The 22,449-nt window shown below is 40.4% G+C and overlaps 1 protein-coding gene and 1 long non-coding RNA gene across 3 annotated transcripts in view; both read left to right on the top strand.

The window, feature by feature from the left end:
- Positions 1 to 1,814: 1,814 nt before the first annotated feature.
- On the top strand, positions 1,815 to 6,802 carry mis12 (MIS12 kinetochore complex component). Of its 2 annotated transcripts, XM_062026155.1 has the most exons (3): positions 1,817 to 2,273; positions 6,180 to 6,257; positions 6,381 to 6,802. In XM_062026155.1, the coding sequence occupies exons 1-3, from the start codon at positions 1,884 to 1,886 to the stop codon at positions 6,645 to 6,647; spliced, it is 735 nt and encodes a 244-aa protein (XP_061882139.1). In that variant the 5' UTR covers positions 1,817 to 1,883; the 3' UTR covers positions 6,648 to 6,802. The 2 variants fall into 2 exon arrangements, with proteins under 2 accessions (XP_061882147.1, XP_061882139.1); XM_062026163.1 differs by lacking the exon at positions 6,180 to 6,257 and having other exon boundaries at positions 1,815 to 2,273.
- Positions 6,803 to 21,968: 15,166 nt separating this feature from the next.
- The window catches only part of LOC133633566 (uncharacterized), a 37,375-nt gene continuing 36,894 nt past the window's right edge, over positions 21,969 to 22,449 (top strand). The window contains exon 1 of the long non-coding RNA XR_009821786.1: positions 21,969 to 22,164. This is a non-coding gene — a long non-coding RNA (uncharacterized LOC133633566). The remainder of the gene's footprint in view (positions 22,165 to 22,449) is intronic.

The raw sequence follows: 22,449 nt of genomic DNA, 5'->3' as shown, positions 1-22,449 counted from the left end.
TCTCAATGTTATGTTTTTATTAATTTATTAATGCATTATTTATATTTCATTTTTACATGTGTGTGTGTGTGTGTGTGTGTGTGTGTGTGTGTGTGTGTGTGTGTGTGTGTGTGTGTGCGTGTTTGTATGTGTATGTTTTCTTCTTTCTTTTTTTCTGTAAAGCACTTTGTGTTGCCACTTGCCTATAAATGAAAACTACAATTTGATCGATTGATATTAACCTATTCTATTTATAACCTATTCTATCTATATTTTATCCATCCATCCATCCATCCATCCATTTTCAACCGCTTATTCCCTTCGGGGTCGCGGGGGGCGCTGGAGCCTATCTCAGCTACAATCGGGCAGGGTACACCCTGGACAAGTCGCCACCTCATCGCAGGGCCAACACAGATAGACAGACAACATTCACACTCACATTCACACACTAGAGCCAATTTAGTGTTGCCAATCAACCTATCCCCAGGTGCATGTTTTTGGAGGTGGGAGGAAGCCGGAGTACCCGGAGGGAACCCACGCAGTCACGGGGGGAACATGCAAACTCCACACAGAAAGATCCCGAGCCCGGGATTGAACCCCAGACTGCTCAGGACCTTCGTATTGTGAGGCAGATGCACTAACCCCTCTTCCACCGTGCTGCCCCTATATATATATATATATTATCATATTTAAAATTTTACGCATATACTAAATAATTGAAATGTCATGATACATATATATTATGTAACATAAAACTTTGGATGTGTCATAGGATATAAAAATAAAGAAGTTAAAATTGATAATAATCAAGTAAGACCCACAATCCCAATTCTTGGCATACTGCAGTGATGTATGAAAACTCAGACATAAAAATGCAACTGCTAGAAAACAGACATTTAAATCATCAACAGATAGAAAAAAAAATATTGAGGAAAAATATTCAGATTATGTTACAATATATACAGATCTGCTACTAAAACTAGACGTACTAAAGTAGGCGCTTAAGCAGTTAATCCACAAAGAATTATTGTTTTGAATAAAATAATCCAGTAAATTCCCGTTTATTGCTTTTCATAGGTTTCAAGCCTGACTGTGGTAAGTACATTTTTGCGAAGTAGGAATTATTAATTATAAATCAAATATTTTCATAGCTAGAACATACAAAACACGTTCACAATCTTCTAATACTGTTTTTAACATTACGAGAGTCTTCTAGGCATAAAATAACCCTCACATAGTCATCTTTACACTCTTTTAATCCGGTGTAGTAATGTTGACTGAGGCTGAGCCAATCAGTGGCCACGATACTAAAGAGCCCGCTCTGATTGGTTTGGTCTCATCTCGTGGCCAATACTACTCTAGAATTGATGGTTGTAGTCTATTTAGCCATTCTTTATTCTTATAAATACTTAATTTAGAGCAGAATACATCGAAAATACTTTGAAAGAAGAGGAGAAAAAAAAAACTGCAATAGAATACAGCCGCAAACTTTCAAACGTGATGTGGCATGGGACAACTGTATGTGACAAATTATCTGTTTTTATGAGGGATTTACATGGCAGTTAATTGGATAAACGAAAATAAGACAAGTAAAGTAGTAAGACTTGATCAGTAAGAAGATCATAGTTTCAGAAACAAGACAATATTCAATATACAAAAAATATTATCATCAGAGTAAATACGTGTATTTAGGTATACCAGCTGATGTAGGAGTTGTGGGTATTGAATTAGTATTACATTTAAAAAAAGACAGGGTTAAAAAAGAAAATAAATTATATTCAATTCGCGTCTCCATTCACACTCCAGTTCAGAAGATGGCGGTAATGAGCATTTAAAGGTTGGTTGCCAGCCGCCATTAAACGATAGAAGAAGTAGAAGAAGAAGCGGGAAAGGTATAAACAAAAATGGATGTCAGAGAAGACTCCTGTGATGATTTAGACATTCTCCCTTCGTCAAATTTACAATTGTACGAGTCGCAGTTTTTCGGCTTCACTCCGCAGACATGCATGTTGCGGGTCTACAGCGCCTTCTGGGACTGTCTGTGCGACATCCTGCCGGTCGTGGAGACAGAGTGTGTGCGACAACTGAGGAAAGGCAAGTCGGAAGCAGCGGTGGAGCAGCTCCGGGTGCGAGCTAGGGAGTGTACCCGGAAGCTACAACACTTTTTATGTCAGCGTTTTAAGCAGATATCAGAGGCCATGGATGCGCTTTTGGTTACTCGCTGTTTGACTATTCCGCCCAATGTCCTGCTGCCGGAGGACCAGCCCCACAGTAAACATCCCCAGGACACGCAGGTGGGTCAACCACGGACCTCCAGATTAGGTATACTCGCCCATTCCAATGAGGTCTGATACATCAAATTGAACCGTTACAAGATCATGTCTAATGTAGCTAAATAATAATTATACATAAAAGCAAAGTGTACAATTTATATTGGGTACGATAGTATAGGATATACTTTATTCATCCCACAAAAGGGACATTATGTGGTTGCAGTGCAGGTACAAAAAGTCCACAAAAAAAGTAAAAACAAACACATGAAAACGAGAGAGAAACATCAAAGAACACAAAGGACATAAAATACATTAAAAGAGAGTGGATGCTGATGCAACTAGCTGCCACTTCAGCGGCGCCATTTCTACATACAGCTACAAAGTAAAATAACAAAGAACTAAAAATTGAGCAATACATAATACATATTGTGCGCATATGATTGCACCACACATAGACACACAACAATACAAAGCAACACAATTTCAACACCTACAAGATAGTTTCCGAATGTTGTATAATTTTACATTACGTTTTCAAATATAACATATGTAATATTTACATATGTAAATATTACATATATTTCATATTGCTACCACGGTACATTTTTAGTCTACTTTATACCTGCATTATCCTTTACATCAGGGGTCCCCAAACTTTTTGACTCGGGGGCCGCGTTGGGTTTTATATATATATATATATATATATATATATATATACAGTATATATTAGATATATATAGCGCACTTTCCGCGCGCGCTATGATGTCACGTTATCGATGAGAAAATGCATTTTTAGACAATATGATTTGCCCGAGCGGCTAGGAGACACCGTGAGTAGCAAGCAGTACAAAGTGGATAAGAAAAGACAGAATTTTTTAAAAATTGTTTTATTATTATTTTTTTAATACTTGGGACTTCCCGCGGGCCTGATTTTGGACGCTGGCGGGCCGGATCCGTTTGGGGTCCCCTGCTTTACATCCTTACACTTTCCATCCTTTGTAACTGAGCTACTGTGTGGAACAATTTCCCTTGTGGATCATTAAAGTTTGTCTAAGTTGTCTAAGTCTAATAATTATGTTAGTAAATTACAAAAAAAAAAAAAAGTGCTACATTAAATTGGACATGTGAGTGTCAAAAGAAGACATCCAAAAGAGGTTGGTAGATGAGAATAAATCTAAAGGTAAAATATGGTGTAGAAATGCACCCAATTGCAGGAAATGTAGTCTTGAATCTCAGAATTTTCGTTCTGGGTTTGCATGGCAGCACTTAGTGTGATATAATTTTTTTCCTCTTTTATTTTAAATTTTCCTTAATTTTTCTCAAAGGGTGCTGACATCCCTGAAACCAATCAGAGCACACTGTTCATTATCATGGTCAATGGTTGCCTCAGCCTTGAGCCAATTACTATATTGGACTAAAAGAGTTTAAAGGTGACTAAAGGGTTTTATTTCATGTCAAACAGGGTCTCATAATGTTACAAAAAATAATTTTGGACGGTCCTAAACATGTTTTTTATGCTCTAGCTATTAAAATATTTAAATTAAGATGAATGATTCCTACTTCACGGAAGTAAATCAGTTTAGAATATAATAGAAAGTACTTTATTGATCCCTGGGGGAAATTCAGCACCACAGTTCGCTCACAATAGACAATAATAATAATAAATAATATAATATATATATTATATTATATATATAATATATAATTCTACATATACTCTACATTTAAGTGCAGTCAAGGAACATATGCATTATACAGTCTGATGGCTGTCGGTATGAAGGACTTCCTGTGTCGTTCCGTGTTGCATTTTGGGAGTCTGAGCCTTCCACTGAACGTGCTCATTCTCTCTGCAAGGTCCGAGTGTAGTGGGTGGGAGGTGTTGTCCATAATGGCTAGGAGCTTTGCTAGACTTCTCCTCTCTGACACCACCGACAGAGAGTCTAGCTCCACTCCCACCACGTTACTGGCCTTCTCTACCAACTTGTCCAGTCTGTTTGCGTCCCTCGCTCTCAGCCCGCTGCCCCAGCAGGCCACAGCGTACAAGAAGGCGCCCGCCACCACCGACTCGTCGAACATCTTCATCATCTTTGTACAGACGTTGAAAGATCCTAGCCTCTTGAGGAAGTAGAGGCGGCTCTGTCCCTTCTTGTAGAGTGCCTCAGCATGTTTTGACCCATTCAGCTTGTTGTCGATGTGTACATCGAGGTATTTATAATCCTCAACCATGTCCACATTGACCCCCCTGATGGAAACAGGGGTCGCCGGAGTACTCCTCCTCCTTCCCAGGTCCACAACCAGCTCCTTGGTCTTCGTCATATTAAGCTGGAGGTGGTTCTTTCCGCACCATGTGACAAAATCCTCCACTAGTGCCCTGTATTCCTCATCATCACCATCCACAATACACCCCACTATCGCAGAGTCATCAGAAAACTTCTGAAGGTGGCAGTAAAATCGATGGTGATGAGGAAGGGGGAGAGGACTGTGCCCTGCGGGGCCCCGGTGTTGCTGACCAGCCTGTCAGACACACAGTCCTGCAGTCGCACGTACTGTGGTCTGTCAGTCAGGTAATCAACAACCCAGGACACCAAGGGAACCTCCACCTGCATCGTCTCCAACTTCACACCCAGTAGCCCAGGCCGTATGGTATTGTAAGCACCGGAGAAGTAAAAAAACATGACCCTCACACTGCTCGCAGGCTTGTCTAGGTGGGTGTGGGCTCGGTTCAGTAGGTAGATGACTGCGTCCTCCACTCCCACTGGTAGGCGAATTGGAGTGGGTCCAGGTGGGGCTTGACTGTAGGGCGGAGTTGTTCCAGGACCAACCTCTCCATGGTCTTCATGATATGGGAGGTTAGAGCCACCGGCCTGTAGTCCTTCGACATGCTGGGTCGCGGGCACTTGGGGATGGGGACCACGCATGAGGTTTTCCACAGTGTGGGGACTTTCTGCAGCCTAAGGCTCATGTTGAAGATGTGCCAGAGCACACCACACAGCTGTGGGGCGCAGGCTTTGAGCACCCTGGGGCTCACACCGTCAGGACCCGCGGCCTTGCCTGTGTGTAACTTATTTAGCTGTGCATTCACCTGTTCTGCAGACAGACACACTGGGGGGTCTCAGGTGATTGGGGGAGGGGCGGTTCATCAAACTGAGGGTGAGGTGTTAAGTGGGGTGAGGTAGTCATTGGAGTTGGGGGGATGTGAGGAGGGGGGGTGGGGATGGATTGGTTCGCTGAAGTTGTCAGGGGGCCGGCTGGCATGTCTCGGGGGGGCAGGAGCTTGTCGGAGCCACTGTGTCAAACCTGTTAAAGAACTGGTTTAGCTCATTTGCCCTCTCTTTGTCTCCGTCCACCTCCCTACCCCCCGACGGTTTGAGGCCGGTGATGGTCTGCATACCTCTCCAAATGCCTTCATGTTGTTGTCCTTCATCTTCCCTTCCAGCTTCCTCCTGTAGTTCTCCTTGGCCTCCCTGAGTTTGGTCTTCAGCAGCCCCTGAACTCTTTTCACCTCCTCCCTGTTACCAGCGATCCCAGCGATTACCCAGTTATCGCGATCATGTCCGGAACCAATTAACAGCGATAAACATAGGATTACCGGTACTGTTATAAGAAATTAAATATCTAAAGGGGCTTAGATTAGATAATACACTAATTGGCTTTGTCCGCTGTAACACAAAGCTAAGATGTAGAAGTGTTGTTTAGATGTACTGTAGCTAGCATATACTGTATTGATTGGCCTACATTGTATTGGTTTTAGAATCTTTGATATACAAAATGTATGACAGTGGACTTGCATCCTTCAATTTTTTATGTATGTGGCCCTTGCTGAAAAAAGTTTGGATACCCCGATCAATATAGTGCTAATTCAAAACAGAAATGATCTCAAGACATTTAACACATTGAGGAGGTCTAAAAATTATACTTCCCATACAGGGTAAAGAAAACCATCACATGAGCAAGCACAACTGGATGCAAGGACAAATTCCCTGTAGGGAAGAAACCTCAAACCTGGTATAACAAAACTATCACGCAATAGAGTGTTATTTGTTGTTATTAATCATTTTTAATTTCTCTAGTTATGCCTTCATGGCGACAGATGATGAACTGTGTAAAATATACCCTCTCTCTTTGCAGGAGATGCTCAGACTGGAGTCGTCCATGACTGACCTCCACAGGGCCTATGAGGCGGAGGTGTGCGCCAGACATGCTTTGCAGGCCGAGCTGGAGGAGCAAGCAGTTGTGCAGAAGCAGCTGGATGACTTCCTGACATGGATCAGAGAGCTTCATGCTTCCTGGCTAATGGAGGGAAACGGCAGCTTCCAGGAAAGTTTCCAACTGGTGACGGCCTCTGTGAAGAAACTGCAAGAAGCCATTGTGGAGGTGTGCAACAAGGCCCCTTGATAAAATTATATTACTCGTTAATGTTACTGCCAAGACTTTTTGCAGTTGGCTCTACTCTTAAACCTGTTTGACAGCAATGCGAGAGAGGTAGAAGCTAAAAATCTTCATCATTGTTTTAATATTGTTTGTCCTTAATAAATTTAAACTGGCGTATCCATCCATCCATTTTCTACCGCTTGTCCCGTTCGGGGTCGCGGGGGGTGCTGGAGTTTATCTCAGCTGCATTCGGGCGAAAGGTGGCGTACACCCTGGACAAGTCGCCACCTCATCACAGGGCCAACAAAGATAGACAGACAACATTCACACTCACATTCACACACTAGGGCCAATTTAGTGTTGCCAATCAACCTATCCCCAGGTGCATGTTTTTGGCGGTGGGAGGAAGCCGGAGTACCCGAGGGAACCCACTCAGTCATGGGGAGAACATGCAGAAGTCCACATAGAAAGATCCTGAGCAGAAAACATGTAATCATGATCACCCCAAGCTGGTTGTTTGTAAAAATTGCATCTATTTCCAGAAAAAGTAAGTAAGGTGGATAAGGAACACCAGAAGGATAGTGGCAATAGCATTGTCCTTCTGTATGTATCAGAGGCCTGTACTACAAAGCAGGATTTCTTATATGCAGGACACGTTTGAGGATTAACTTTGGATATGGATTTAGCAGGATATGTTGCCAAAGTAACTGTGGAACTAACCTGGCCGGGAGCCGGCTATGTTTAGGGATAAGAGATCATTGCCAATATGAGTACCATTTACTGACCGATACAGTACATCTATAAAAGCCCCGTCTGCTAACCCGCAGGTTTCAAACTCAAGGCCTGAGGCCAGATCTGGCCACATAATTTTTCTGTGGTCCACGAAAACCCAGAAATAATGTGCATCAATAAATCATCTCATCTTAGTTGATAAATATATTTGATCTTTCAATTTTTCATCCATCCATTTTCTACCGCTTGTCCCTTTCGGGTTCGCGAGGCGGGGGAGCCTATCCCAGCTGCACTAGGATGGAAGGCAGGGTTGGGTACACTCATGACAAGTCGCCACCTCATTGCAGATAACACAGATAGAAGACAACATTCACACTCACATTCACACACTAGGGCCAAGTTGGTGTTGCCAATCAACCTATCCCCAGGTGTATTTCTTTGGCGGCGGGAAGAAGTCGGAGGACCTAGAGAGAACCCACGCAGGACAGTGAAAATAATGAAAATATCTGATCATGCAACAAGGTATTTTAAGTATTTTTTTTGTTTTCAAATATAAATACAGTGTCTAGATATTTGCTTGTCACCTCGACTTATGATTTCAAGGCAAGTTATCAATCAATCAGTTAAAACAATATAATGCATAGGCAATTGTGTAATAATATCATGAGGTGATTATACAGTAAGAATTCACTGTTACGGTTCGCCCTCTTATGGCAGCCATGATTGTGATGTGGCCTGCAATAAAAAAAAAAAGTTTTAACGCCCCAGTACTAACCCAAAATTTGTCTAGCTTTAACATACCACATCTATTATATATTCTGTTGTTCCTGTAAATAAAAGTGAAATTAATATCAGAACCTTTATCTTTGTCACCGGTCCTTTTTGCCTTGCCAGAGTAAATGTCAGGCCTGCATGGTTCTTTATTTACAGTGCATCCATTAACAGCGCTTTACTTTTTTCACATTTTGTTATGTTACAACCTTATTCCAAAATGGAATAAATACATTTTTAGTCCACAAAATTCTACACATAAAACCCCATAATGACAATGTGTAAATGTTGTTTAAGGTTTTTATTTTATTTTGCAAATGTATTAAGAATAAAAAAATATGAAATCACATGTACATAAGTATTCACAGCCTTTGCTCAATCTTTTGTTGATGCATTTTTGGCAGCAATTACAGCCTCAAGTCTTTTTTAATATTATGCCACAAGCTTGGCACACCTATCTTTGGGCAGTTTGGTCCATTCCTTTTTGCAGCACCTCTCAAGCTCCATCAGATTGGATTGGACGCGTTGGTTTTCATCCAGGATGTCTCTGTGTGTGAATGTGAATGGGTGAATGTGGAAATAGTGTCAAAGCGCTTTGAGTTCCTTTGAAAGGTAGAAAAGCGCTATACCTGTACAAGTGCAACCCATTTACCATGTACATTGCGGCATTCATCTTAGTCTAGTCAGGGAGGTGACCAAGAACCCGTCAGAGCTACAGGATTCCTCAGTGGAGCGAGGAGAACCTTCCAGAAGGATAACCATCTCTGCAGCAATCCACCTATCAGGCCTACATGGTAGAGTGGCCAGACAGAAGCAATTTCTAAGCAAAACGTTTGCCAGAATGCGCCTGAAATACTCTCAGATCATGAGAAACAAAATTCTCTGGTCTGATGTGACAGAGATTGAACTTTTTGGCGTGAATGCCAAACAATGTTTGGAGGAAACCAGGTCTGCCAAAGAATCACTAGATTAAAATACAGTGTTTTATTTTCCTATATTCAAAACACAGTGTTACTGTTCAAACTGTGTAGTGTTACAGATGCCAAAATTAAACATATACTTAACAAAAATATAAATGCAACACTTTTATTTTTGCTCCCATTCTTCATGAGTTGAACGCAAAAATCTAAAACTTTTTATTATATACACAAAAGACCTATTACACTCAAATCCATCCATCCATCCATCCATTTTCTACCGCTTCGGGGTGCTGGACTTTTCTCAGCTGCATTCGGGCGGAAGGCGGGTACACCCTGGACAAGTCGCCACCTCATCGCAGGGCCAATACTCAAATAGTGTTCACACATTTGTAAGTGAGCACCTGTTCTTTACCAAGATAATCCATCCCACCTCACAGGTGTGTCATATCAAGATGCGGACTAAACAACATGATTATTGCACAAGTGTACTGCCCACGACAAAAGGGCAGTGTATAGAGTAAACATTTTACATCTTTCACTTCAACTCATTGAAAATGGGAGCAAAAACATATTTTAGTTAAGTGTACTTTTCAAATAAAACCTCAAACTTGTTTTTAATGAATATTTAGGCCTAATACGCTACTGTATTTTAATGGCGGTCATTATGTTGATACTTGAAGAGGCAAGTTTTTTCTGAGGTGGTACTTAAGAACCACTAACCTTACTCTTGCCAGATCCTTGAAGAACCACTGGTGTAATCTCAGAAAGTAAATAATTTGTCAATGTACTTTCATCAGCATGTTCTGTGACAAGCATCCCTTAACTTGTTCTCATTATTTAATGTGATCATTTAAATGTTAACATTTTTGTGTGTGTATGCTTTAGAATTTGGCCTAGGCTATCCGCTACATGAATCCTAAAAAAAACATTTGTTGTATTACACTGATAGAAAAGTCTACCCTTTTCAGCCACTAGGTTGCAGCATCTACTTTCCAGCATGTTAGCCTTGTCACTAGGGATGATGTTTGATAAGAAATTATCGAGTTCGAGCCTATTATCGAATCCTCTTATCGAACCGATTCTTTATCGATTCTCTTATAGTGTCCAGATAGGTTGTTGTATATGGAAAAAAACACACAATATTTGGTTTAACAAAAGCTCACTTTTATTATACAAGAAAACAATTTAATCTAATAAATAAATAAATATTGACTGTTACCCCCCTAAAAAATAAAATAAAATAAATAAACATTGACTGTTGTTACCCAAAGTATATTAAGTGGGATTTTTAAGAAAAACAAATATATACAGTAACACAAAAACAACCTGTCTCTGTGATCACTATAGGTGTATAAATAATAATATAGTGTTAAATAAAATCAGTCCCTCGGGCACAAAACTGGAAATAATACAGCTCTCCAAAAAGTGCAATTCTGCTGCTATTTGACTTAACTGTTTATGATGCTTTGACATTTTTGTACTTTAAAGAAAGAAAGAAAATTCTATGAAGAGAAAGGTTGTTTGCAAATGTGGTTACAATGCTAAAAAATGAAAAGTTAAAGCTAAAAAAAGAAATACACTTTATTGAGTTAACATTATTTCTTTATAGGGGGAAAGATGTTATGAGCTAGGGCAGGGGTCGGCAACCCAAAATGTTGAAAGAGCCATATTGGACCAAAAATACAAAAACAAATCTGTCTGGAGCCGCAAAAAATTAAAAGCCATATTACATGTGTCATATGATATACATTTAATTAAGAGGACTTAAAGGAAACTAAATGACCTCAAATATAGCTACAAATGAGGCATAATGATGCGATGGGTGAGGGCCGACATCCGGGCAACTGAGCTACATACGGGTTCTTCGAGCCATAGCAACGAGACTGGCGAGGAAAACAAACCGTTGCCATTACTCTTTAACCTGTCGACCTACGCTGGTTCATTCTGCCTCCAAAATGCCGAAAAACTGTGTTGTTTTTGGTTGTGCTAACCACAACTGGAAACAGGGAAAACAAAGGTTGTATTTTGTTCTGCCAAAGCGCGATAAAAGCCCACAGAGACAAGACAAATGGCTCGCAGCTTTACACCGGGAAAACGAGGACGGTTCTCACTGGAGTCCCCCAAAGTCCCGGGTCGTGTGTTCGGATCACTTCGTTTCTGGTAAATATAAGGAACAAAAATCCACCTTCTTAACCACAACTTGGCTATACCGTCCGTGCTAATGTTGTACTGAATTTTTACCTTATAACGTTCGACAGCTGAAGTTGTTGTTGTACAAGCCCTTTGAGACACTTGTGATTTAGAGCTATATAAATAAACATTGATTGATTGATTGATACAAAAATAACATGCGGTATATACTATATAGTGTATAGCCTAGCTAGCTATTTTCGAAAACCGGACAACGAGAGGATACCAAAGGCAGCGTTAAGATGGACACCACCGGGAAAACGTAAGCCAGGGCGGCCAAAGAACACCTGGCGAAGAACAGTTGTACTTAAACAATACATGTAGCCCTCAAATCTCTCAATATTTTATACACTAACACTTGATCTTGTTGTTGATAACTTCCGCGTCTCTTTCTTAGTAGCGCTCAGGCTAAGCTAACTAGCAAGCTAAGCTAAGCCTGAGAAGCTTTAAAGTTCACTGAGACGAGTCTGACGCAAATAATACATTTTCGTTTTTTCACACGATATGCGAATAAGTAAAAATGCGTAAATGAAGGATTTAACGCCGACTTCCAAGCCACAACGCTCGTTAAATGCTTTTTCTGTCAATGCTGTGTTCGCTGTGAGCTGGTTTGTTTTCAACGAATTCCCGGTTGCTAGGGGATTGGTAGGCGGAAGTGACGTAGGTCCGCCCTCACCCATATGTACATATCGCTAGCCTAAATAGCATGTAGCATCGATTAGCTTGCAGTCATGCAGTGACCAAATATGTCTGATTAGCACTCCACACAAGTCAATAACATCAACAAAACTCACCTTTGTGCACTCATGCACAACGTTAAAAGTGTGGTGGACAAAATGAGACAGAAAAAAGTGGCATAAAACACGTCCTTACACAAAAGAAAGAGAAAGTTATACATGTAAACAAACTATACGGTGAGTTCAAGGACCGCCAAAATTAGTAGGACAAAACGGCGCTCGCCAAATACTCGAATCAGTGAAGCATGTTTAATATAAGCAGTTTGATTTATAACAATTAGGGAGGTTTGTGTAATGTTTGTCCTCCTACAGAAACCATACTAAACAAAAAATGTATTTTTTTTCCCCTCATCTTTTTCCATTCTTCATACATTTTTGAAAAATCTCCAGAGAGCCATTAGGGCGGCGCTAAAGAGCCGCATGCGGCTCTAGAGCCGCGGGTTGCCGACCCCCGAGCTAGGGAATATAACAACTACACTACCCATCATGCAACGGGAGTGACGAGCATGCGCGGTAGCCCCGAAAAGTGTTGTTGCATGTCGTCACCCGTGAAAGTAAACGTCAAGAACTCAGCCAACACGCCTCGTCTGCATTATTTATAGTTAGACAGACAACACATATACAGTGTGAAAAACAAAAGTTAAAAAAGGGAGATATGTTGTATATATATGTATGTGCTGCGGTTGCTTTAAGAACGTTGCGCCAGCTGCCGTAAAGGAGGTGCGTTGCTAGCCTGGTTGCTATGTTTCCGGTGGGTCGTAAAAGTGTTCTTCATGAGTTTGTACCCTGCTCAAATCTCTCAGTAAAGTTATTCATTGGATTATACCCTTTGTTTTTAACTTTATTACACATTGGAGCGCTTTTTCCCGTCCATTGTTTTCCTGCTTTCGCTATCTGCGCCTAATGACTGAGCTACGTGACTGATTTATTGTGATGTCACACGGAGCATTTCGTGGTCGGGACGGGATTCGTTCCGAGGGATTCGAATAAAGAACCAACTCTTTTCTTTACTATAGTGGTCTCGATAACGGGTACCGGTTCTCAAAAAGGGATTCGAGTCCGAGGACTCGGTTATTTTCTTATCGAACAACCGGGAAAACCGGTTTTGAGTATCATCCCTACTTGTCACTACTGACAAAATAAATATAAAACATATTTCTAACTCTATGCATATTACACATATTATTTTGTACAGTCGGGTTAAGACCCAACTATGTCACAGGTCAACAATGCTTTTAAAACAATATCCCGCAAATGTGCATATTGTAGCTTTGATCTACCAACCAGGCAAGAAGACTATTAGCTGCTAACATGTGTACACTGTAAAAATAAATAAATCCTATTTTTATGGTTAATTTACTCTAAATTTCCACTGTAATTTTTCTATTTTTTTTAAAATAGTTTATAAAACTGTAGAATTGAAGACATTATCTGTAAACAAACAATCCACATGTTATTTTAATTATATATGCCAGTAATGACAAACTATGTATATTTCTATTTTTTTTACAGAAAAATACCAAATTAATTATACATAACATTTTCTGTTTTCTTAAATCACTTTCAAATTCATGTAAAATTACAGTAATGATCTTTCATTAAATATGTAGCTTGTTATATACAAGTCTATGTCCATACTAACAATCTAACACAGGGGTGTCAAACTCAAATACAGAGTGGGCCAAAATTTAAAACTGAACAAAGCCGCGGGCCAAGGTTGAACAAATTAACCTTTTAATTAGGGACCCAAACAAGTTTTGCATTGAATATTGAACAAGCAAGGCTTGTATAACTTTGTAGTGACATGCAAAATCGAGTTTCAAATAATAATAATAATAATAATTAAAAAATATCAATGGCATATCAAATAAAATGTAAATAAAAATTGAATGCCTCTTTTCTATGTGCAGCCTTCTGAGGTAAATATCAAAATAAACTTTTTCCACAGGCTAATAATAAATTTGAAAATAAAATAACAATAATGAAAATACACCCCCCGCTACCACCAACCCCCCCCCCCCTCCCCCCCCCACACACACACACCTTGTAGCGTCCCGGAAGAGTTGGTGCTGCAAAGGGTTCTGGGTATTTGTTCTGTTGTGTTTATGTTGTGTTACGGTGCGGATGTTCTCCCGAAATGTGTTTGTCATTCTTGTTTGTTGTGGGTTCACAGTGTGGCGTATATTTCTAACAGTGTTAAAGTTTTTTATTCGGCTACCCTCAGTGTAACCCGTATCGCTGTTGATGAAATATGCGTTGCATTCACTTGAGTGCTGGCTGGCTGGCTGGCTGGATTTTGGAAGACTCCCGGGAGGGTTGGCAAGTATTAGAATTAGTGGTGAATGCGGTGGCGGGCCAGCTGTAGTGTTAATTTGATATCGCCTCAAGGGCCAAGTGAAATTACACGGCGGGCCAAATTTGGCCCGCCTGCCAGAGTTTGACACCCATGCTGTAGAATAAAGGTATTTTTCTGCAGAACTGTTTGCATCGTCACTTTATTAAAGGTGGTTGATCTTAACAATTCAGAAAAAATCTGTAAAATAATGGTATTTTTCTGTGGAACTACCAGCATTGTCACTTCATTAAAGGTGTTTGATCGTAATAATTTGGAAAAGCTGTAGAATAAAGGTATTTTTCTGCAGAACTGTTTGCATCGTCACTTTATTAAAGGTGGTTGATCTTAATAATTTAGTAAAAATCTGTAAAATTACGATATTTTTCCGCAAAACGTTTCATGAAAATTTCTGTAAAAATAATATTTTTGATCATTATTTGGTTTACAATGTTTTATTTTAATTTTTTGGTTTTCTTTTGGCAGCCGTAGCTGCCAGTAGATGACCGTTTTTTTACAGAATTTTTTTTTACAGTGTAGTTAGTACACAACATTCAACTAGTGCGAGTGTTTACGACTAGCAACTATGTGATGTGATTTATAGTCACAGCAACATTTGGAGGGAGAAAGTGCCTAAACAACAGTTCAAATGTAAACATTTGTTTTAGCCACACCATTCCTAGGAGTGTATGTGGAGGGTCCAGATGGGACGTGTGTGAATCAGCATACACTGTAAAAAAAGATGATGTGGTCTTTTTTTTTTCATTTTTTTTTTTTTACAGGGATTGTTGCACAGTTTCTGGATTAAACTCTGTGTTGTATAGAAACAAAGCAGATTCATAATGATGCTGTGCCAAACCCCTATAATTAAAATATGTTTTAATGAAATGAATGCCTTTCTTAATCAACACTGCAAATTATTATTTTTGTTGAGGTCTAATTCAACAGCAGAATGCACCCAGTAGCAGAACATGAGCACCTACGCATGTCTTTATATCTGCAACATAAAACACAGCTGTCTCCTACTCCCCCAACCTTGTTGTGCTGTGTGTATGAAGATGTCACCAGCACAGCTGTGCTGTACGCAGCTGTCTTCTTTCTGCAACCGGCGGACTGAATCATCATCAAATGATCAGGCCATGTGTCTGTCAAAAAGCGCAAGTATTTTCAATTGAAGAAAAAGTGGAGACCAGTTTATCAGTTTTGTAATCGTTTATACCGCTGCTCTAAACAGTTTTCACACCCACCTTAGGCCTACATTATCAAATCTGTTCACCACACTCGTACGTGTTAAAGGAAAGAGTACTGAATTACAATATATATAATCGAATAATGCCATTATATTTTTATTTTTTGTCCTGTCCAGCTACTCAGGCAAATCATATTGTTGATATAGATGCCCATATCGGCTGTACACATTTACTTTACAAAAGAGAAGTGTGGGATACTTCTCTTGTTGCTTTATTTGTATTTTAACTTGAATATGTGCTGTTCCTCTTGCCTAAATGTTGCACTGAGTTGCAGTCCAAATGTAATTGTAAAGTTACGCAGCAATATTTTCGTCGGGAGTCGGGACAGATTGTTGGCATTACCCTGCTAAAATGTCTAGTTTGACCTAGTGGACCATAATCGAAATATATATTGCATTTTAGGCTACGGGGCTGGAAATGGAAGAATCCTGCCTCAACACCCCAGACTAATTGCATTGCACAAACGGTAGAATATGAATTGAAAACAGTTTAATTGCAGATTTGTTATGTGACTCCTACTTCAGTGGCGGTCCTGGCTTGACCGGTCTACAGTGCGAGACTCCCTCTGCGACAAGATTATAGACTGTATTGGACAATATAGTTTACATACGAAATGTCCATTTCCATTTATTACAAATAATAAGAAAACGTAAATGCCTTACTTACCTAACAAGGAGGAAATTAGCAAGTTTGTTGGAGATGAAAACATCTTCTCTGCCTTCAATCGTCTCCATTTTTCAAAGACATCCTAATACAAATCCTTGTTTTGTTCCTGGCTTTGTCATGAATAAGTTGAGAATCGTAATGTGGCCTTTTAGATTTACTAAGGTCTGACATGTTTAGTAACTTTACCAGTGGCAGTAGCTAGACGAAGATGGCGGTGCGTAACTGGCAACCTGAATGTAACACACTCAGACTTTCTAATTGGTTAAAACGGTGAAGAGTGGGACATCGAAATAAAAACAATAACAATATTTTGGGGCTGTAAATCTAAATTTGAAATGAACATATCCCGGCTGAACTACTGTTATCAGTTAGTTATACAGGTATTCGAAAATAACATGATTTATTAATGCCTTTTGACATAAATCTTGTTCTTTTCAAATACCTTTATAACTGATAACAGTAGTTCAGCTGGGATATGTTCATTTCTAAATTAGATTTACAGCCCCGAAATCTTGTTATTGTTACATTTCGGTGTCCCGCCCTCCACCGTTTTAACCAATTAGAAAGTCAGTGAGTGTGTTACATCTAGGTTGCCAGTTACGCACCGCTCTCTTCATCTAGATACTGCCACTGGTAAAGTTACTAAACATGTCAGACCTTAGTAAATCTAAAAGGTGTCGTTACGATTCTCAACTTATTCATGACATAGCCAGGAACAAAACAAGGATTTGCCTTTGAAAGATGGAGACGATTGAAGGTGGAGAATATTTTTTCATCTGACGCTAAACTTGCTAATTTCCTCCTCGATAGGTAAGTCAGGCATTTACGTTTTCTTTGTACTTGTAATAAATGGAAATGGTCTTTTCGTATACAAACTATATTGTCCAATACACTCTATGATCCTGCTAACAAAGCTGGTATGTTCGTGCAACGAATGCTTAGCGTGCTAGCCCAGTCAATGACACATCGACATATAGGCTAGCGGGGGAAATATATGCTTGTTAGCCGGTATGTCGATGTGTCATCCAACTGACAGGGCAAAAATTATGTTTTCGACAAATAAAACCTATGTGGATATGGGTAGTGTCAGTGCCTATTTCGTTCTCAATATGCTGATACGCTGAGGAAATGGGTTCCAACATTAGCACGGCTGTCATCATGGCAATGTGAAACGTTAGGAGATAGCCAAATCACATGATAAAATAATTCCTCATTCGTGTTTGCATATTGTGGACTACATGTACCAAGTTATATGGCAATGTGAAACGTTTGAAACAGTAGCCTATAGGCATACTTTGGTAAAATGTCTCCTCTTTATAACAGCTTTAAATTTTTTGTAATAGTTGTGTGTGTATGAGGCACTTTTTTTTTTCCTTAGATGGCAAAGTTAACCATTCTTTGGAGCAAAAAGTCTCCAATTCCAATACATTCTTGGACTGTCTTATGTGAGCTGCAGTTTTGAGATCTCCCTAGGAGACTTAGCTGGCCACTCCATAACCTTCACTTCTGTTACCAAGAATACGTTGACTCAGCTTTGTAATTTGGATTAACATGTCCCTGGATGTTCATCATGTCCCTGGATGTTCATCAAACCACCTCTGTGTTTGACGGTAGGAATGATGTACCTGTCATCATAGGTCTTGTTGACTTCTCTTTGAATGTAATGTTTCTGATTGTGCTGTCTTCAAAAGGTTACATTTTGGTTCCATTAGTCCAATTTATATTTGTTCCACAAGTTTTGAGGCTTGTGTCTGTGCTATTTGACATATTTTAAGTGGGTTGCTTTGTGGCACTTGTGTAGTCATGGTTTTTTTCGGGAGACTTGACCGGGCAACTGCCTCCATATTGTGCATTTTGAAACAACCACCTTTTCTAGGCGGAAATTTTGTGGCTTTGTTTTTTAACAGAATTCCTAATTTTTCACGTCTTCAAGGGGAACTGCACTTTTTTTTGGAATTTTGCCTATCGTTCACAATTATAAAAAACATGAGGACAGATGGATTTTTTTATAATGTATTCTAACTCGTAAATAAAAGTCAGCTTACAGCAGAGCTAGTGGGAGGTCCTATATTTTGTGTGACGATCTGTCACATCGTGTCTGGTTGTGTTTCCTTGTTTGGTGTTTGTTTCCTGTCGGCGCTCTTATTTGTGTTCCCATTCCTGCATGTCTCCCTGAGCGCTCGTTTCTCTCTCCTGTCCCTGATTGGCAGCCTGGCACACCTGGTTGCAGTTGCCAATTAGACGGCTATTTATGCCTGCCTCGCCTGTTCGTCAGTGCTCGAAGATTGACTATGTTAGGGACATTTTGATGGATGCATGACTTCTACTCTATGTTTGAGTATAATAAAGACTCTTACCTGCACATCGTTCTCCTGTTTCCTGCATCTTGGGGTCACAACTACCGCAGCCATGCGAGTTCCTCGCCCAAAAAAGCCAATAAATATCCATCCAAATACCTTCTACCGCTTGTCTCTTTTGTGGTTGCGGGGGGTGCTGGACTCTATCTCAGCTAACCATCCAAAACGGCCATATTAGTGATATTGTTATTATAAGTGCTAACACAGATTAACTATTTATAGCGGCAATGTGATCACTACCGCGTGTCCCAATGTTTACATCATGGACTGCTGTTTCCTCACTTCCCTGTTCCTTGGAAGTTTAATGTAAATCATAAATCATGCCTCTCATCTCTTGTTGAGTGGCATTTCAGTGTTATAACTTCACCTTTATCGTTAGTTTTCAAGCCAAAATGTGTCCATTCTCCTTTTCTACACCGTGTCTGCTTGTAAGTATTCCGTGTGTGGGCGTTGCCGAACATGCTCCTTTGCTCGTAAAACCAGCAATGTCACGATGTGACAACGGCGCGCCGTCCTACCCGTGAAAAAAAAAAAAAAGGTACCGGTGTTTTTAGTATAGTACTGTTTTTAATTCATTAGTATCGTGGTACTTTATTATCGTATCGTACAACCATACAGCAGACCTTATAAAGTAAGTTATTTTATGCGTTTTTGAAATAAATGCGGCAAGTATGCTTAAAATGATCAAAATATGTTTTGAGACTTTTATTAGTAGGTTGCACAGTGAAGTACATATTCCGTACAATTGACCACTAAATGGTAACACCCGAATAAGTTTTTCAACTTGTTTAAGTCGGGGTCCACTTAAATTGATTCATGATACAGATATATACTATCATATATACTATCATCATAATACAGTCATCACACAAGATAATCACGTTGAATTATTTACATTATTTACAATCAGGAGTGTGGAGGGGGGGTGGGGTGGGGGGGTGGGGATATGGACATCAAGTAGTGGACATAGAGAGAGAGAGAGAGAGAGAGAGAGAGAGAGAGAGAGAGAGATCAGAAGGCATAAGAAAAATAATCTGCATTTGATTGTTTACATTTGATTATTAGCAATCCGGGGAGGGTGTTAGTTTAGGGTTGTAGCTGCCTGGAGGTGAACTTTTATAGCGGTTTTGAAGGAGGATAGAGATGCCCTTTCTTTTATACCTGTTGGGAGCGCATTCCACATTGATGTGGCATAGAAAGAGAATGAGTTAAGACCTTTGTTAGTTCGGAATCTGGGTTTAACGTGGTTAGTGGAGCACCCCCTGGTGTTGTGGTTATGGCGGTCATTTACGTTAAGGAAGTAGTTTGACATGTACTTCGGTATCAGGGAGGTGTAGCGGATTTTATAGACTAGGCTCAGTGCAAGTTGTTTAACTCTGTCCTCCACCTTGAGCCAGCCCACTTTAGAGAAGTGGGTAGGAGTGAGGTGGGATCTGGGGTGGAGGTCTAGAAGTAACCTGACTAGCTTGTTCTGAGATGTTTGGAGTTTAGATTTGAGGGTTTTGGAGGTGCTAGGGTACCAGGAGGTGCATGCGTAATCGAAAAAGGGTTGCACGAGAGTTCCCGCCAGAATCCTCAAGGTGCTTTTGTTGACCAGAGAGGAAATTCTGTAGAGAAATCTCGTTCGTTGGTTAACCTTTTTGATTACCTTGGTTGCCATTTTATCACAGGAAAGGTTAGCCTCTAGAATGGAACCTAGGTAGGTGACCTCATCTTTCCTGGTGATGACACTGTCACCTACTTTTATGGTGAAGTGATTGACTCTCTTAAGTTTGATGTGGGACCCAAACAGGATGGATTCTGTTTTACCCAAGTGGATGGATAGCTTGTTGTCAGCGAGCCAGGTGCAAGTTCTACAGAGCTCAGCACTGAGGATTTTCTCCACCTGTGACTTGTCCTTGCCGGATACCAGCAGGGCAGAGTCATCCGCAAACAAAAACAATTCACAGTCACATGCCGATGACATGTCGTTTATGTATATTAGGAACAGTAAAGGTCCCAATATACTGCCTTGGGGGACTCCACAGCTCACCGAGAGGGGGGGGGACACGGTGCCGTTCACCTCTACCACCTGCTCCCTCCCCTCCAAGTAAGACTGCATCCAGCTCCAAGAGGTTTTGTTAAATCCGATTGCTCTGAGCTTATCCAACAGTATAGCGTGGTTAACGGTGTCAAAGGCCTTCTGAAGGTCCAGCATGACCATGCCGCAGTATTTGCCCGCGTCCACCTCATGTTTGATGTGGTCGGTCAGATAGAGAAGGCATGTGTCAGTGGAGTGGTTAGTTCTGAAGCCGGATTGGAATTTGTACATGAGTTTATTAGTGGCAAGGTAACTATCGACCTGTTCATAAACTATTTTCTCCATTACTTTCGAAATGGAGCTGAGAATAGAAACAGGTCGGTAGTTGCCAGGTTCCAATTTGCTTCCTTTTTTAAAGAGGGGAGTTACTCTTGCTATCTTAAAATCTTTTGGTACTTGGCCTTGTGTAATTGATAGGTTTATTATGTGCGTGATGATCGGGGCAATGATGGAGGCAGAGTCCCTGAGGAATCTGGAGGGAATATTATCAAGGCCGGTGGCCTTGTTAGGGTGGAGCGCGCTCAATTTTTTAAACACCTCATCAGCTGTGACCATTTCTAATTTGAAATCATTGTTGGATACTCCTAGCTTTCTGTAGAAGGCTTTAATGTGTTCTACACCAAAGCGACCAGAGTGGTGGGACAGCTTGTTGACAAGAGTTGCAGCTATGCTGGTGAAAAAGGCGTTAAGTCTGCTAGCTACCTCCATTTTGTCTGTAATGAGGGAGTCACCCTCCTTGATGCTGATGTTGGTGAGTCTTGTTTTAAGTTTCTGGCTGCAACCAGGAAGATGGTTGTTGAGAATTTTCCAGAGCTCACGTGGCTTATTCGTGTTTTCCTCTATTTTGTCGTTAATGTAATTTTTTTTTAAGGATTTAGTCAGGTTGGTTGACTTATTTCTTAATTTATTGCATTGCTTTTTGAGAGTTGAAAGGAGTAATTTGAGGTTGATATTGTTGGGTTGTTTATCTACTATGTAAATATTAAAAGTTATTATTAATGTGCCCGTTACTACATTACATATATACATACATTAGGTATATAAAACCTTAAAGAAGGTGTTTCGATGTTTTTTTAAGGGCTTTTATAGGCAGAATAGTGCGGCTCCCATAGGCTTCAAAATAAGCACACTTTTGATCAAATGTATTTAATAGTTAGAATGCATTAACAAAAAAAGACATCTGTCGTCATGTCTTTCATAATAATTGTGAACGATAGGCAAAATTCCAAAATTAGTGCAGTTCCCCTTTAATAGGCGTTTAAAATATTGCGATATCTAAATTCCTTGGATGTCTTTTTGTTGTGGTTTATTGTTCTCCTACCTTCCCATTTATTTTGTGCCTTTTTTTCCCAGTTCATTCTTCCTCGGCGAGGGGCGGACCTTGAGGCACACCTGCAGCTAATCAGTCCATGGACTATTTAAGCTTGGCACAGACAGCTGTGCCTTGCTGGTTATTGTTCCCTGTTCCTTCCACGTCGCATGCGTTTGCTTGACCTCCAAGTCCGGGTACGTTTTTTTGCCCTTGTTATTATACGCCTAACCTCTGTGTGTTTTTCTATCCTCCCTGATGTGGAGTGGATATCTGTTGTGGACTTTTCCTTTGCTCAGTGTGCCCTGGCCTTTCCCCTTGCCGACCTCTGAGGTTCCAGCTTATTGACTATGTAATATGGTGTGCGTTTCTGCCCCATCACCTTTTGTTTGCCTTTTTTGGACTTAATTAAAGACTCTCCTTTTTTGATTCCATCTTGCCTCCCGTCTCTGCATCTGGGGTCAACACCTTGACCAAGTCGC

Source organism: Entelurus aequoreus, linkage group LG02 (assembly GCF_033978785.1).
Source record: "Entelurus aequoreus isolate RoL-2023_Sb linkage group LG02, RoL_Eaeq_v1.1, whole genome shotgun sequence".
Lineage (NCBI taxonomy): Eukaryota > Metazoa > Chordata > Actinopteri > Syngnathiformes > Syngnathidae > Entelurus > Entelurus aequoreus.
Note: the sequence above shows the minus strand (reverse complement) of the source record. Positions and strands in the feature narration are given on the sequence as shown.